General features: G+C 42.0%; 1 protein-coding gene across 2 annotated transcripts in view; it reads right to left on the reverse strand.

Annotated features, from left to right (window-relative positions):
• Positions 1-5,549: 5,549 nt before the first annotated feature.
• Positions 5,550-17,535, reverse strand: part of ZMPSTE24 (zinc metallopeptidase STE24) — a 39,093-nt gene continuing 27,107 nt past the window's right edge. For both annotated transcript variants that reach the window (XM_060626494.3, XM_060626493.3), the window contains 3 exons: positions 12,808-12,912; positions 9,781-9,924; positions 5,550-5,874 (listed from right to left, as the gene is read on the reverse strand). In XM_060626494.3, the coding sequence (XP_060482477.1) occupies positions 5,650-5,874; positions 9,781-9,924; positions 12,808-12,912 (474 nt within the window). In that variant the 3' untranslated portion in view covers positions 5,550-5,649. The remainder of the gene's footprint in view (positions 5,875-9,780; positions 9,925-12,807; positions 12,913-17,535) is intronic.

The following is a 17,535-nucleotide window of genomic DNA, read 5'->3' on the forward strand; positions in this document are numbered from 1 at the left end:
GCCCCCACTGCTGCTGTGGCTGCTGGAACAGGCTCAGTGGGTGAGGGGAAGAGAGTGGGAGTAGGAGGGGGTGCCCCCTTCCCTAAGCCAAGTCACTGTACTTGTCCTAGTGCCTGAAACCTTGGGCTTAGCCAGTGTATGCCTCCTGGAGGTTTCCTCATGCGCCGGCTGGGGCTCTTTCCATGTCCCTCTCTGCAACTTTCCAGAGACCGGGTCCACTGGAAGATTTCAAATCTTATGCAAGTGTTACACCTCCTTCCTTAGGACTCAGGCATCTGAAGGGGCTGAAAGGGGGGCTGATTCCTAGGCACCAGCCTGGAGGGTGAATTTCACTAAGGAAAAACCCATGTTCTTATGATCCATATGACTCTCCTAAGCCTCTCTGACCTCATGTTGACGCTGGGACCCCAGTATATTCCACTCCAGTCATGCCAGCCCCCACGCTGCTCCTTGAACATGCTGTGTCACACAAGTGTTGTGCCCCCTGCTCTTCCCCAAAAGATTGCTTTTTCCCAAAATACCATCACAACCAGTGCCCTTGTTTCTAGTCTTTACTCAAAGTGACCTTCTCACCGCCCCCACCAATATTCCAGACACCCCTTTATTATCTCTCCTTTGCATTTATTGCTATTCAACAACATCATATAAGCTCCATAGGGCAGCAACTTTGGTCTCTCATTTGCTGCTCCATTCCCCAGCGCATAAAACAGTGCCGGGTGTGAGCATCTAGTAACATGGTGACTACAGCTGATAACACTGCCCTGTATAATTAAAACTAAGAATAGAACTTAAATGTTCACACACACACACACACACACACACACACACACACACACACACACACACAATTTGAAAAGAGAAAAGTTTGAAAAACAAAACCAAAAACCAAACAAGAGACATTCCTGGCACATGGTAAGTACTCGATAAATAGTTGTTAAATAAATGACTAGTATGTTCAGGATGCTGAAAGGAAGGCGCCACCAATCATCAAGCCAGGAAGGACTTGGTCTCAGCTTGTGTGTGATTGAGGCACGTTCCCAGATGGCCCAGAGCATCCAGGTTCCTCCCTTCCCATCGAGAATGAACCTCCAGGTACGCCTGGGTGGCTCAGTCCGTTGAACGTCTGACTCTTGTTTTCAGCTCAGGTCCTGATCTCGATCTCACCATTTCCTGAGTTTGAGCCTCACATCGGGCTCCGCGCTGATGGCAGGGAGCCTGCTTGGGATTCTCTGCCCCTCCTCCACTCATGCTGTCTCTCGCAAAACAAATAAACTTTAAAAAACAAAAAAAAGAATGGATAGCCACCACTGGACCTTGAGAGACAAAAGTCTAGTGCAACAAAAAGGCAGTAGGAACTCAACCCCCACCCCTCCCGGTTTGCAGTCAGGAAAAGGGGGATTCAGGAAGCCCGAACTGCAGCAAGCCAGTATTGCACCGAGACAGCCCAGCTCCTTCTCAGAGGCTGAGCAGTCTCTCCTCCATGCGGCCTGCGGAGACTCAGGTCTCAAACCTGCCCCTGGCAGAACTCCAGGAGTCCGGATGATGGGATTTTTGTTTCAAGTAATTTAGTAAGTCACTAATCTTTCAACCCAGATGGCCAGTGTCCAACCCACGCTGCTAAAATCAACAGTGACAAGGGCTTTCAGCCAGAGCTCTGGTGTTTTACCGACAAACAGGGTCTCCAGTTGTCTGCTGGGTACTCTGGCACTTTCCAAAGGGGGTGTTGAGACCGGGGCACTGGGCGGGCTTAGAAGCTGATGAGGCCCTCTGCCAGGTAAGCATGCACAGGAACGGTGTAGCAGCAGCCCAGAGGCTGCTCTAAAAGACCGAGTAGGAGCAGAAATATTCCCAGGATAAATGGTGGGCTTGTTTCTTAGCCACAGAACAAGGCTTCTGTTGGTGATAGGACCCACAGCCAGTTGCCTTAGTTACTGGGCCTGTGTCATGCTACTCACGAGGTCACCTTGAACCAAAGCTAGTGGATCTAGCTCCAGGTGGATGAGGAGAAATGTGTCCTCTGCCCCTTTGCCTACCCTATGTGATAAGCACCTCAAACTCAACCTGTCCAAAACTGAAGTCATTCCCCTCCCCCAAACTGCTTCTTCAGCGTACCCTACCTCAGTGACTAGTTCTACCATCTACCAGGTGCCCAGGCCTGAAACCCACATCATCTTTAACTCCTGCCTTCACCTCCAACGCTAATTCATTTCCAACCCTGTCGATCTCTCCTTTTCACTCATTCAGCAAATATTCATTCATTCCACAAATACCGTTGTCTCCCCAGTTAGAATGTAAGCTCTACGAAGGCAGTTTTTTTTGTTGTTGCTGTTCTCTTCACTGCTGTATTCTCAGCCTCCAACAATATACAGTCTTTAACAGGAACTTTATATTAGCTAAATGAGTATTATTTGGGATAATATCCATAAGCCTCATTATGGCACACAAGCCCCTTGGGCCTGGCCCATCTTCCTCTTCAGGCTCATTTCTCACTCCTAACTTCTTGCAGTTCCTAAAATGCCCCAGTTCTCTTGTTTTTATACCTGCTGTTCCCTGGAATACCACCCCCACCCTTCTTCAGCTGATTCCTACTCCTATTTCAAAACTTGCTCAGGTCCTCTAGCAATCCTCTCCTCTCCAACTGCCAACTGCAAGCTTCATCCTGCTTACTGGGTGTGGGCAGTCCTGGTTTCACAGATTTTTAGAAAATATGTATCTTCCTATCTGTCTCGGGTCAAACTGGGAAATCCTCCTCCCTGGAACCCATCCTGGATAAGAAGACCCAGAGGCTTTCCTATCTGTGTTGTCTGAACAGGATGGTACCATTCCACTACGGGCCGTACCTGCCTTCCCACCAAACTATATATAGCCTGCTACACAAGTTACTTGCTCACATCATTGTGGTCTTGAAATGTACGCTTTGAGATAGAAGTTCCTTGTAATTTTCTTTGTATAGCACCTAGGACAGAACTTAAAAACCCTCAGGTAGTACTCATTAAGCTTTCTGCTAATAATGATAAAACACTCAAAACAGTCAAAGCTACATAAAACATATGTGCAGAAGAATCCAAAGGATTGATGAAGACCAAATGGAAGAAGGCTTCCTCAGGGAGGGGAATGCTACCTACAGGATTAAGGATGATGGGGAGAACATAAAGGCCACAGGCAAGCTGGCACCATCACTGGAACTAACATTATTGAATTAATCCTAGGAATTCTGCTCCCATCCTCAACAGAGGGAAAATTTACTAGTAGCTCTCAGACTTCTGCAAAGCGCCAAGTTTGATACAAAGACAATATATACTTGGGGAGCCTGAGTGGCTCAGTTGGTTAAGCATCTGACTTCAGCTCAGGTCGTGATCTCGTGTTGCGGCTCGTGGGTTTGAGCCCCACATCGGGCTCTGCGCTGAAGCTCGAGCCTGGAGCTTGCTTCAGATTCTGTATATCCCTCACTCTCTCTGCCCCTCTCCCGCTCACACACTCTCTCAGAAATAAACATTAAAAAATAAAAAAACTAAAAAGACAGTATATACTCTACCTCAGCAGACTCGACCTTATTCAGAGATCAACACTGCCGAGGCCCTGCCATTTTACCCGAGGCCTTAATCTGCTTTATCCTGTCCCCTGTATATTAGGGGGAGAATTAGGGTACAGAGTGCCACCTCCTTCCTTAGCTGGCCTCTCTACTCTTGCCCCTGACAGGTCAGAATCCAGGGAACCCATCAGTACTAGCCAGCCATCCCTATGCCTCTGCCATCCATAAACTGGAGGTGACTAGGTCAAACAATCACATATCAAAAAGCTAGCTATTGCTGTCACAGGTAAGGGAGCCCAAAGAGGCAGCTGGAGCAGACCAGATAGACCCAAGACAACCTGAGCTGATGGAAGTGGAGGAGTGGTTCCGAAGGAAGCTTCTGAGGAAACCTCAAGAAGCGGTGGCCCTCCGGAGGGGAGCAGGAGGAAGGCACAGAGACGGCTGTGCGCATCAGGCACAGGGCGGCAGTGGCGTCGCTCAGCAGTAGGGCCGCTTCTTCCCACTCGTCACGACCAGCCCTTGGTCCCTCTGGGATAACAAACATACGTCTAGGTAACAAATGACACACGATTTTGTCAAATTAAGCACAAAGTCCATCAATCCGCATTGGCAATTTTTAATGTTTCACTTGTGCAGAACTGAAATTTGTATTCAAAGGCACAGAAGGAAGGAAAGGCAGTTATCACAGCGTGAATTCACAGATAAAGGGTGCTGGATAAAATCATCAGACTGCTCCTCTTTAGCCTTAGGAAAATAAATAATGCAGTACTAAACTAGCTTTATTTTTATTATATTTCCATGTAAAGGCAGTACCCAAATATCAGCTGAGTAAAAGACTTTCTGGCCAGATACCAAAGGTGCACAGCTGATCCGCTTTGGGATGAATGCCCAGAAAGGAAACATTACCAGAGGGTGCGAGCTCCAGGCACAAAGTAAGCTCTCATTCAGAAAATGGACAGAGATTCGAAGCAGTCAAACACACAGCTTTGAAAACTGGAAAAGTAATCTTTCGTGACATTTGTTTTGAAAATAAAAATTAGCTGCACATCAAGAACTGTAATTTTCAAAAATGGAATCAGGCCTGATTAGTACTTACGACTTCCCGATAAAAATTACAAAAATAAAAACTGAAACTCTTCTGTTCTTGAAAGAGATATAAAACTATATTTTTTCCTGAAATACCATAAAAGAACCATCAGTATTTCACCCTATGTCTCTTAAAATGTCCTTTTGTTCTTCTTTCCACATTCTGCCACTTTAAAAATAGCAAAACCTTTTCAATATGGCGATTGCTGCTAAGTGAAAGGATGTACTGTTTATTGAGTCAGAGTATAAATGAGGAAAAAGCTGAAATGTTCTGAAAGATACTAGTTTATGCCGTAATGAGATCATATCCACCAGGTAGAAAGAAAGATAAAGACGGAGATTTTCCTAAAAACAAAAACAAAACCCAGTGATTTAAAGCCTTCTAAACATAATTTCTAATTTCAAAGCACTATTTAGAAGCTCCTGATCGGTGTGATGCAAGAGAGGGAACAGAGACATTTGGTAGAACAGAACATATTTCTAATTGGTTTCATTTAAATCACATCAGCCGTACCAATTATTACCTTTCTTCCTTACGTAAAACACTGATTCACCAGGTTAGATCACAAGAACATGGAAGTAAAAACAAATCTCAACTCAGGTCGGAGCACAGTGATTTGGGACCACTGTCTCACTCCCTCACAGACAAAACTCTGGGTGGTGTTCCTCTTTTAAACACAGGCCCCCAAACACCTTATATGCAGGTTCCATATAAGTGTGTAAATAAAACAAGTTCTGTATTTTCTCAAATAATTTTAAAAGTTGATGGTAAAATTAGATGCTAGAGATAAAACCATGCTTTTAAAAACATTAAGCCTCAAAATTTCATCCAGTGTTTTAAGAAATGGATTATTAAAATCATTTTTGAAATGAGATATTAAATGTATTTAAATCTGGGTTTTTCTGTACTTAATAATTTTTCTTAAAAAAAAAAAAAAAAAAAAAAAAAAGGTTTAAAAACATCAAGAGCTGGAACATGCTGCCAGGACAGAAATAATCGGAAATGTCTTCAGTCGCAGACCCTGGGCACCTCAGTCTTGTTTTGAACTTTCCAAAGCTTGAAGCCTCTCCAGTAGTGGAGGGTGAGAATAATGCCACATTGAAAACAGCCAGTCCGAAACAGGGAATCCCAAGTTATCTTTGTTTAGTTTGATTAAAGCAGAATATAAGTCTTTAGCTTTTCCAAGTTTCTTGGCAAACGCATCGGCTTGAAACTCAAATCTGCGGCTTAGGACTGTTAGGCAGAAAGAAAGAACCTGAAAAAGTAAACAGAAGGGGTTTGACCACTGCCTGCCTCTGCGGCCACTGGCGGGCGCATGAGCAAGGTGTGCGGGCATAGTCCAGCTCAGGATAAGAGAAACAACAGGTCCAAAGGAAGATCACTAGTATTTAGGGAACGAAGGTGGGGAATTGTTATAAATTGAGACTTTTCCCCCAAGCAAACAGACCAGAAACAGATAAATACCCAAATCAATGTTCTTCTTACCAAAAAAATACTAATTTTTAAGCATCTGCCAGGTGCCAGCCACTGCTGTAGGCACTTTATGTATTCCCCAACAATCCCACATGGTCATTAGTCTTACTGTTGTTTCACAGATGAGGAAGGTCATGTTCAGAGAGGTGAACTAACTTGGTGGAAGTCACACAGCTAGGAGGTTGTGGCGCTGAGATTCTTGGTACCTCCATAGCCCACACACACCACCTTCCTCGGGGTCAGAGTTAAGTCGCAGTGATTTCTATACAGACCCTTTCTTTCTCTATTAAAATATATTCTTGGAGTGCCAGGGTGGCTCAATCAGTTGAGCGTCCAACTTTGGCTCAGGTCATGATCTCATGGCTCGTGAGTTCGAGCCCCACGTCAGGCTCTGTGCTGACAGCTTGGAGCCTGGAGGCTGCTTCGGATTCTGTGCCTCCCTCTCTCTCTGCCCCAACCCACTTGCATTCTGTCTCTGTCTCTCACAAAAATAAATAAACATTAAAATAAATAAATAAATAAATGTGTGTGTGTGTGTGTGTGTGTGTGTGTGTGTGTGTGTTCATTCTTGGGAGGCACCTGGGTGGCTCAGTTGGTTAAAGTGTCCAACTTCAGCTCACATCATGATCTCACAGTTTGTGAGTTCGAGCCCCACATCCAGCTCTGTGCTGACAGCTCAGAGCATGGCGCCTGCTTCAGATTCTGTGTCTCCTTCTCTCTCTGCCCCTCCTCCTCTCTCTCTCTGTCTCTCTCAAAAATTAAAAAATGTATATATATATTCTTGGGGCACCTGGGTGGCTCAGTCGGCTAAGTGTCCAACTTCAGCTCAGGTCATGATCTCACAGTTTGCGAGTTTGAGCCCCACCATCGGGCTGCCCGCTGTCAGCACAGAGCCCGCTTCAGATCCTCTCTCTCTCTGTCTCTCTCAAAAGTAAATAAACATTTTAAAAAACTTAAAAAAAAAATTCTTGCTCACTAATTCCATATAAGAGGCTATAGTCTACAACCTCAAAACCTCAAAATTTTAGAATTTTCTAAAATGTTCTGAGCTATGACAACATTGCCAGAATAAATATCCAGTCTCTGAACGGACCATTACAAAGGGGACAAACTTCATTTGAAAATACACATTTCTGAGGGAAAAATAATTTATTTGTATACTGGAGTACTTCAGGTTGAATGACATGAGTTCTAGTTCTTACCTTAAAATACTTCAGCATTAAGACAAAACATAAGTGGGGCGCCTGGGTGGCGCAGTTGGTTAAGCGTCCGACTTCAGCCAGGTCACGATCTCACGGTCCGTGAGTTCGAGCCCCGCGTCAGGCTCTGGGCTGATGGCTCAGAGCCTGGAGCCTGTTTCCGATTCTGTGTCTCCCTCTCTCTCTGTCCCTCCCCCGTTCATGCTCTGTCTCTCTCTGTCCCAAAAATAAATAAACGTTGAAAAAAAAAAAAAAAAAAAAAAAAGACAAAACATAAGTTTAAAAAAAGTCTCTCATTTGTACCTCTCACTGCTACTAGCAAATAGAGAGTTTCAAAATGAAGTCTGGGAGTTCCTAATCCCTTCTTAGACATATTCAAAGCTAATATCTGAATTCTGCCTGAAATTTCTCTCCAAATCTTGAATAGACTTTTTGGGACAGAATCATTAAGTGGTCCTCGTCAAGCTATCGATGGATCAATTTTTCTCCTGATTATAAGTGTCCCAGCAAAGCATTCTTTACTAACCTGCACTTGCTGGCTCTGCTGTACACTGCCAAACTTTTCTTAATATTAAGGGCAATTTCCCCATCTTTCCCAGGAAAATAGCTCTTTCTTGTCATGCCCTCTTTTTAAATTTTATTAAAATTTTTTTTTAATGTTTATTTATCTTTGAGAGAAAGAGACAGAGCACAAGTGGGGGAGGGGGAGGGGCAGAGAGAGAGAGGGAGACACAGAATCTAAAGCAGGCTCCAGGCTGTGAGCTGTCAGCACAGAGCCCGATGTGGGGCCTGAACCCACAAACTGTGAGATCATGACCTGAGCCAAAGTCGGACGCTTAATGACTAAGCCACCCAGGCAGGCGCCCCATCCTATCATGCCCTCTTAAACGCTGACAATTAAACATAAGTCTTTTTGTTTAAATACCTAGTTCTTTTGAAACAAATCTCGTGGGCTCTTCAAGATTTTTTAAACAGTTGCTAATATCTCTGCGGACTAATCACGTTTCAAATTACTCTAATACCCCACATTTATTTGGGTGGTTTTTGAAGTGAACTCAACCACTCAATATAAGACAGCAAACAAGCAAAACAAAAATCTCTGAGCAGTCAAATTAGCTGCGGCAAAGAATAACCACTAACACTGTGCATGCCTGTACTTAGAATAGGACCCTTCGAATCAGTCAATCTAGTAAACGCGACCCAATGAGTTTGATGATCTGATTTTCTCGTCTAGGGTAGGTTAAGGATACCAACTAGAAAGGGATGATGACATACAAGAAAGTCACACTGACAGGATCATCAGCCTGACAGTGAGGGAAGAAACAAAAAAATTTGTTAAATAAATAGCACAACTGCTTCAAAAGCAGAGCAGCAGGAGTCACTCAGTATACATAGCTCAGTGTCCTTAAGGCACTCCTGAACTGTGAAGTTCTCTAGAGGTGCCTGGCTGGCTCAGTCAGTGGAGCATGGGACTCTTGATCTCAGAGTTGTTAGTTCAAGCCCCACACTGGGTGTGGAGATTACTTAAAATCTTAAAAAAAAAAAAAAAGTCTTCTTTAACCTCTTTAAGCAGTAACAAACTACATAAGGCATTTTATAAATATTCTCAGTTAAAATAAAAAAGAATTTAAAGGTAATAAATCTCAGTGTTCTGGAAAACTTTGTTAGTTTATGTGGACAACGCTGTGCAAATATGATCTATTCCTATTTCTCTTCCAAACCTCCTCCCCCTTTTTAATGGAGAAATAGGATTCATTTAGTTTATCTAAAAATCTTAACTCTACAACCTGTCTCCAAGAGAATTTTTGTCAATGGAGATCACTCAAGATCCCCAATATTATTTCCTGGCTTAATTTATCAAATATCATGATATCTGCCATCATCAGATTTGTTAATATACAGTCTCATTAATCCATGCCGTATCACCTGTATGCAGTCTCCCTACTGGGCAATCCCAGCAGTGATTCTTAAGCCTCACTTACCATAACACCCCGCCCAGTTCTGACTTAGAGGGCCTGTGGTGGGACCCTAAGGCCATTCTGAAGGGGATGGGTGGAGGACACGATCAGGGGAACACTGTCACACTGCCTCCCTTATCCAGCCATACAGGCACTCAACTATCATTGTTTCGTCCCCTCACACACACAAGATTTTCAGCCAAACACTGGTGAATATGTCATCTAGGACTTAGCATTCTCCTAGTTAATCTCCACCTACCATGCCTCTGAGGTACGTTAGGATCTAAGTTTTCACCACCAAAGTCTAGTCCTCGACTATTCCCCCATTAACAGCATGCAAGCATTTGTTCATTTGGGCTTGGGTTTTTCTGCTACTTTCTTCTACTGGCCAGTAAATCAAGGGACTAAAATGTTTTGTTTCATCTACTTGTTAAAACTACAGTTTTGTTTATTTCTTTTTTCACTATCCTAAAGGTTCTAGATTTGAAATACAAGGGCATATGTAAGATAATTATAAAGATTATACATTACCTCATTGTAAGGTGAAAAAATAAATTGGAAGATGATCAATAATCCAATTAGAGTGGGTTGGCTATTATAGAAACCAAATGCAGAAAAAAGCTCCTTTCGACCAATTAATACAGCAAACAAGAAGAAACACAGGAAGGAATTCATCTGGAAAGAAAGATACAAAATCTAAGTTATTACTAAGGTGATTTATCTCACTGTGGAATCAGAAATACCAAAAAAAACTAGAATCAGACATCACGGTGCGATTTTAACAATAGTGTTAGTGTAATCAGAGAAACAAGTTATTTAGGTAATTTTATAGTTTTATTCTAGAAAGAAAAATAAAATTTCCCCAAATGTATAAGCTGTACAGTTTTTTAAAAGGACAGGTTTAAATGGAGGCTCTAATAACTGAGGGTTTGAAGTGGCCAACAGCAGGGGCACCTGGGTGGCTCAGTCGGTTGGGCTTCTGACTTCAGCTCAGGTCATGATCTTGTGGTTCATGGTTTGAGCCCCACGTCAGGCTCTGTGCTGACAGCTCGGAGCCCGGAGCCTGCTTAGGATTCAGTGTCTCCCTCTCCCCCTGCCCCTCCCCTGCTCGCGCTCAGTCTCACTCTCTCACTCTCTCTCTCTCTCTCTCTCAAAAAAATAAAAACATTTAAAAAAATAATGATAATAAAGTGGCCAACAGCAATGAGATATTTTCTTTCTGTAAAAAGTTAAATGGCTAGAATGGATTCTGGCTTTGTTTGCATTAAATCATAATCAGATTCAAGGCCTTCCACCTGACTTTGATGTGGAAGCTCCAAGAAACAAGCTTCCCTTGAATACTTTTTAGGACCACTGGAGCTGTACTGAGCAGTTAGGTCCAAGAGAAAAATGGTGTATCTTTAACAATAAATGAGAGAAAAAGAGTCAAAAGTCTGTACCAAAATATGAGTAAAGGGGTACTGGAGTAAGGTAGAGAACAAATACCATTCTTTCCCTTGGCAGGTCAGGATCTTGGGAGACCATAGGTACCATATTTGAGGGTGTTGCTCCAAATCATTTGCCAGAGAACTCAAACACTACCAGCCTAGAGTGGGGCTCAGCATAAGGTTCGCCAGCCCCAGGATGAAGTGCAAGCAGCTTGCCATTCAGCCCTTGTAACCCCGTGGATCCACATAACAAGCTCCTAGAATTATGAAGATCCTAGAATTATGAGCTATGCATATCATTTTTGTCAAGTAACTACTGTCCTTCTGAAAAACAACTCTGGGTTTGCTACTGTACCCTACTAGAGACTGATTCCTGACTGGGACGGCAGGACCCTGCAAACCGAGCTGCCTCTCCTACACTGGATGCTATGCTGGCTCACCTAGCCAGGAAACTGGAATGTCCTGAAGCGCCCCAATATCACGCCTAAGTGGCATATATGTGAGCGGGAATGAAGGATGTCATGAAGGCAGAAGTTAAAAGAGCAGGTAGCCCAAACACCTAGTATGCCAACTCCTGACCCTCTGCCATCCCTCAACCAACCCTATTCATGGGGAGCTCCCTATAATCATTTGATTGAGGAGGAAAAATCCGAGCCCATTTTACAAATAACTTAATACAATTTGCTGGCACCAGCTGAAATGAACTGCTATGGCATTACAGAACCACTCAGGGCTGTTCCTGGAAAACAGCGGTGAAGGAAATACTCTCAGTGAAGGAAACTTCAGTAGTATACCTCATTGCCCACTCAGTCTGGAAGAAGAGAAGGCCTGAGCTGAGGATAAAATCATTGGCAGTGGGTAAATATTGGTTTGGCTGGATGATCAGGGCCTCGGAACAAACTCAAGGATGGCTAACAAGAAGATCTGGAAAAGAGGTATGTGGAAAAACTTCCAAAATTAGCCCAGAGTACGATGATATATTGGCCCAATGTGAATGTTCACCAAAGGAGTCCATGGTAAAGGAGGCTGTCGATAAGGTGGAGAAGATACCTGCTCTGTGGATGTCAGTCAGCCTCTTTCCCTAGACACTCTAGGACTTGGTCAAGGGACTCTTGAACAAAGTGGCCAAGGTGCCAGAAATGGAGTCAGTGCATTGGTCAACAACCCAGACATTCCCCCCACTGGCTTTTGATGAGTGCCCAATCTATTAGAAGGGGCAGTCAACCCCACCCACATCAGGTACCACACCTCAGGGACCAGCCGACCACCTCAGGGTAGCCTAATTCCATTGGACCCCTTTCTCCATGAAGGCGGCTGAGACTTTCCTCTTCAGACTGAATACTCTGAACTTGGATTTGGACTTATCTTATCTACTGCCATGTATCCATACAACTAGCCTCAAGCCAAGGAACTCATTTTCTGCTGAAAGATGCAAGGCAACAGGAAGGGCCCATGGGGGCTTACAAATCCTCACACACACCGTCCTCCAGAACCAGCGGCCCTTTAGAAAGGTACAAAGACCTACTTTAGACTCAGTGAAGGCCACACCTGCTCCAAACCAGTCAACAAGATATAGTGCTATTTCACCTGGAGCCTGACAACTATGGTAACAGTTGGTTTAGAGAGTTGATTTAGGTCCCAGAGGAGGAATGTTAAAGGAATAGTTATTTTCTTCTTTATCTTTACTACATTTTTCCAACTTCTTTTCAATAGATGTATAATGACTTTTAAAGGAGAAAAAAGTTTACCAAAAAATCCAGCTTATCAAGCCTCATGCTTCTTGATCTTCACAGCTGAGTGACTCTGCAGGCAGTGATGGTGGTGGTAACGATCAACACTGACACAGTCCTAACCACATTCCACGTACTACTCCACAGTCTTTACATGTATTAACTCGGTGAATTCTTACATCAATCCTAGGAAGTATTATCATTCAATAAGGGATGGAGGCAGAGAGAGGTTAAGGAACTTGCCTGAGGGCACAGGGATGAAGTCAAGGAGCCGTGATATGAAGCCAGGTATGCTGGCTACAGAGTCCGTCTTAACCTCTCTACTAGACCACCTCTCCTGCCTGCCATACTTCTCCTCTGACTACCTTGCCATAAAAAGGGAACTGTCACTCCCAACTTACCTGGCTGATAATGATATTTTTGACTGTGTGTCCCAACTTCCAGTGTCCCAGTTCATGGCCCAGTACAGCAAGCACTTCCTCATTTTTACATCCTTGTTTCTTATTCTAAATCAAAGAACACATTGCAAATAAATTATTAACAACCTTCACAAAGTTTATCCCTTTTAACCCAGTAAGAGCCCTTCTTAGATTCTAACTTAAAAAAAAAACAATCAGACTTTTGTGCAAAACTGTTCATTCATTTAACAAAACATTCTCTGAATCACTCCATGGTAGACACTGGGTTAACCACTGGAGAGAGAATCATGAACAAGATAGACATTCCCTGACTTCATGAAACTTATAGTCTAACTTGGATTTGAAAAAAAACAAAAACAAAAACAAAAACAAATGTTAAAAATATAAATCTTTATCAGTAGGACAACATTTAAATAAATCATGACAAATTTATATGACAGCTATATTATAAACCCATTAGAAATGTTTCAAAAATTATGTTCTGACATGGGAAAACAGTTTACTAGGTGAAGAAAGCATGATACAAAGCTAAAAATAGTGATCCCAATGATGAAAAAATGTGAATGTGCATATAAAAATGAACAACACAGAAACAAATGATGTACATCAAATGTCAACAGTAGTTTTTTCTATGTGATAGAAATTATAGTGATATGTAACTAGCTTATATCTTTCCTATTTTCCAAATTATCTACAAATAAGCACATATCATTTATGATCACAAATACACCATGAATTGCCATTTAAAAAATCAAGACTTCCAAGTTAAGGTAGCAGAAAGAACAAAATCCCCCATAAAACTACGATCAAGAGATTTTTAAGACATTAAACCCACAAGGAAGGGGAAAACAGGAGAGGTGACAACAGCAACATTTTGGAAGCAGGAAAGCAGATGGACAAGTGATATGGACTTAGCAGACTAAAGAAAGCTGACTCACAAGCCAGCAGTGCAGCAAGCAGAAGCAGCCTGATTTATCCCACACAGTCTTCACAGGGCTTGGGAACTAACAGCACTAGGTACTTCTGGAACTGGGGGAAGGGGGAAGGCAGCTAAAATAAGAATTGAGTGAGAGTGGTTTCAGCAGTGGTTAAAGCTATAGATTCCTTCTCCAACTCTACACAAAAAAGCAACTGCCCCTGTCCCTGGAAGGAGGCTAAACATTCATTCTCTCTGGGTAAAAGAGGACCTTTCAACTAGCAAGTGGGCCTAGTGGAGGGCCAGGGCACACGAGCATGGTCTGCGTACACAGACTATGTGTCTGTGTTAGGTTAGCTATTGTAAGGGTATGCTGAACACTGAGGACTCTCCCCCACCAAGCCCTCTCCCCACACTGGGCTCCCAGAACACTACCCCCCAGGCAGAGGATCAGATGAGTACTCCCTGGGAACTCTGACCACTCTACCAGGAAACACCTGAGGATACTAACACCCAGGTGTTCTCCAGCAAGAAGCCCACCCAAGTCACCCTACAGTGAAGCTCAAAGTGGACAAGCCTTAGCTACAGGCTCAGAGATTCCAATCAAGTTTTTAGCCCCCATTCTCTTACTAAGGAGTAGACAACCAAGAATTACCAGATATATGAAGGAAGCTGTTAAGATAGAACACTAGAACCTGAAAAAAAGCAGTATGGATGACATAGAAATTATATAAGGAAAATATTTGAATTTTTTTCCCTTCAACACATATGAAGACCTGGCCGGGAAAGATTAAAAAAAAATAACTACAAAAATTGCTAACATTTATTAAACAGTGACTACATACATAGGCCCTCTGTGCTAAATACTTAATTATCTCATTTATACATCAAAATCACCATGACAAAAGTATTCTTACCATACCACTTTATAGATGAGAAAATTTAGGCACAGAGAAGTTAACTAATTTTCCTCTAACCACAAAGCCAAACTCTAGAATTTGAAGCCAAGTGGTCTGATGCCAGAGACCTGTACTTTCAACTTTTACAAACTATGAATGTAAAAGTATTCAATATTCATCAATCAAATAAGATAAATAACTTTAGTTGACACATATGTAATCATTTGCGTATTATTACAATATTACAAAATTAAACATAAATGGCAGGTGGTCATATGGATAATGATATATAATGTTTACTAAGCCAAATAAAATTCTGTCCATAAATTTCCCAGATTCAATGTAAATAGTGCCAAGACACAATGAACAATTTAATCTTACACACACTCACACATGTACACACACATATTCACTCACGAACACACACACACACACACACACCCCTAGACACCTGAGTCTGGCAATGTTACTAACTAGATAGTCTGAAAAACCCTCAGACATCTAAAAATACTAAGTTATAAATATCCTTTTAAATATATAGTTTATTTAGTACGTCAGAAAAAAAAGGAAAAGCCAAAGGTGAGGAGGTGAAATTGAGATCCCTCGCACAAATCCACGAAGGGCTACACTCTGAGTCAAAGAGTGAGCTAGGAAAAACTACAGTGGCAAAATAACCCAAATTTGTCAAGTCTCATCTAAAGTGGAAAAAAAATATTTCTTACTAAAATTCAAAATCATTATCTGTATAATATGGTCCAGAAAAATCCCAAGCTGACCGATTAAAATACTTCTGGTTTGTTGGCACTGGGGACAGATGACCCAAGCAAATGTAAATCTTCTATTGAGGATTGTACCCTAAACCCAGACCCCTCAGGATTCCTAAAGATTAAAATCAGTGATGCATTATGAGGTCACAATAAAAATTACCAAAGACTTCAGAAGACAATGGAACAATGAGTAAGTTAGCAGAAACAATAAAGAGCACCATTAGCTCCATGAGACTTCAGATAATGGAACTATTAGCTACAAAAAAAACAAAAAACAAAAAAAACAGCATGCTTTACACAAAGAAGAGATCTAAAAACACTGAGGAAGGAACTAGAGAATTCCAGAAACAACCAAGCTGGTTTGAAAAAGAAACAAACAGAGCTTTAAAACTGAAACACAACAGGCTGGCTAAAGAATAAATGGATTAAATATACCTAGAGAAAAGAATAAAGAGAGGGAAAATATGAAATAGTGTTTACCACTTGTGGAAGACAGAATGAGATAGTGTGACATTCATCTAACTGGAATTCCAGAAAGACAGACTGGAGAGAATGGGAGAGAAGCAACACTCACAGATACAACTGGCCAAGAATTTTCAAAACTTCAGGAAAGATCTAAGTTGTTAGATTTAGGAATCACAATATATCCCAAGTAGGACTGAGATAAAGAAGTCCATACCTGCAGAACATGAAAATCAAAGAGAAATCTTAAGAACCACCAAAGAGAACTATAAAAAAATGACAAGCTCAGAGTAGACTTTTTCAACAGGAACAAAAGCCACAACACAATGGAATGGCATCTTTAAAGTGCTAATATAAATAGCTCAATGAGACAGTCAGTCCTGGGTCGCCTGGCTGGCTCAGTGGGTTGAGCATCCAACTCTTGATTTTGGCTGCGGTCATGATCTCATGGGTTGCTTAGGATTCTCTCTCTCTCCCTCTCTCTCTGCCCCTCCCCTGCTTATGTTTTCTCTGTTTCTCTCAAAATAAACTAAAAAAAAAAAAAAAAAAAAAAAAAAAAAAGATAGTCTTAAATTGACATCTAAGCATGAGAATGAAATAAAAACAAAATCCAAAAATTTCTTAAGAAGTTGCTAAGACATATACTTCTGGAAAAAGGAAAGTTATTTCTGAAAGGAAGGTATAAGATGAATAGGGAATGGTAAGCAAAGAAACAGGTAAGCATATGAGTAAATCTAAAAAATGACTGTATGAAATAATAATTATAATGCTAATTTGGGGGATAAAAATAAAATAAAATAAAAATAAAACACAAGATGAAAGGAGGAATTGGATCAAAGTGTATATGGTCCCTGGATTGTTCAGGAAGCAATGAACATACTATATATTTTAAGATTTTAAGTTATATGGGCAATCCTAATTTTTTTTTTAATGTTTATTTATTTGTGAGAGACAGAGAGACAGAGTGTGAGCGGGGCAGGGGCAGAAAGAGAGGGAGACACAGAATCTGAAGCAGGATCCAGGCTCTGAGTTGTCAGCACAGAGCCCGACGCGGGGCTCGAACTCACAGACTGTGAGATCATGACCGGAGCTGAAGTCAGACGCTTAACCGACTGAGCCACCCAGGCACCCCCGGGCAATCCTAATTTTTAACAGCAGTCACTGAAAGCACAATCATACAAGAACCTTCCAACCTGAATTAAAACTCAAATAGAATTTTTTTTTTAAATTTTTTTTTTAACGTTTTATTTATTTTTGAGACAGAGAGAGACAGAGAGTGAACGGGGGAGGGTCAGAGAGAGAGGGAGACACAGAATCGGAAGCAGGCTCCAGGCTCTGAGCCATCAGCCCAGAGCCCGACGCGGGGCTCGAACTCACGGACCGCGAGATCGTGACCTGAGCTGAAGCCGGACGCTTAACCGACTGAGCCACCCAGGTGCCCCTCAAATAGAATTTTTTAAAACCCTCAGTCAGTTGTTTAAAAAAAAGGCATGAAGATGTACATGTGTATGTTCAGGGGTGGGGTGGGGATACAGGAAGGACAGAAGAAAAAGGCATAAAGTAATATGGCAGAAACAATTCCAAGTATCAGTAATCACAACATATATAAATAAACTAAGCTGGTCAAAAAAAAATAGTGACTCTCAATCATAAATCTACCTACATG

This window comes from Panthera onca, chromosome C1 (assembly GCF_046562875.1).
Source record: "Panthera onca isolate mPanOnc1 chromosome C1, mPanOnc1 haplotype 2, whole genome shotgun sequence".
NCBI lineage: Eukaryota > Metazoa > Chordata > Mammalia > Carnivora > Felidae > Panthera > Panthera onca.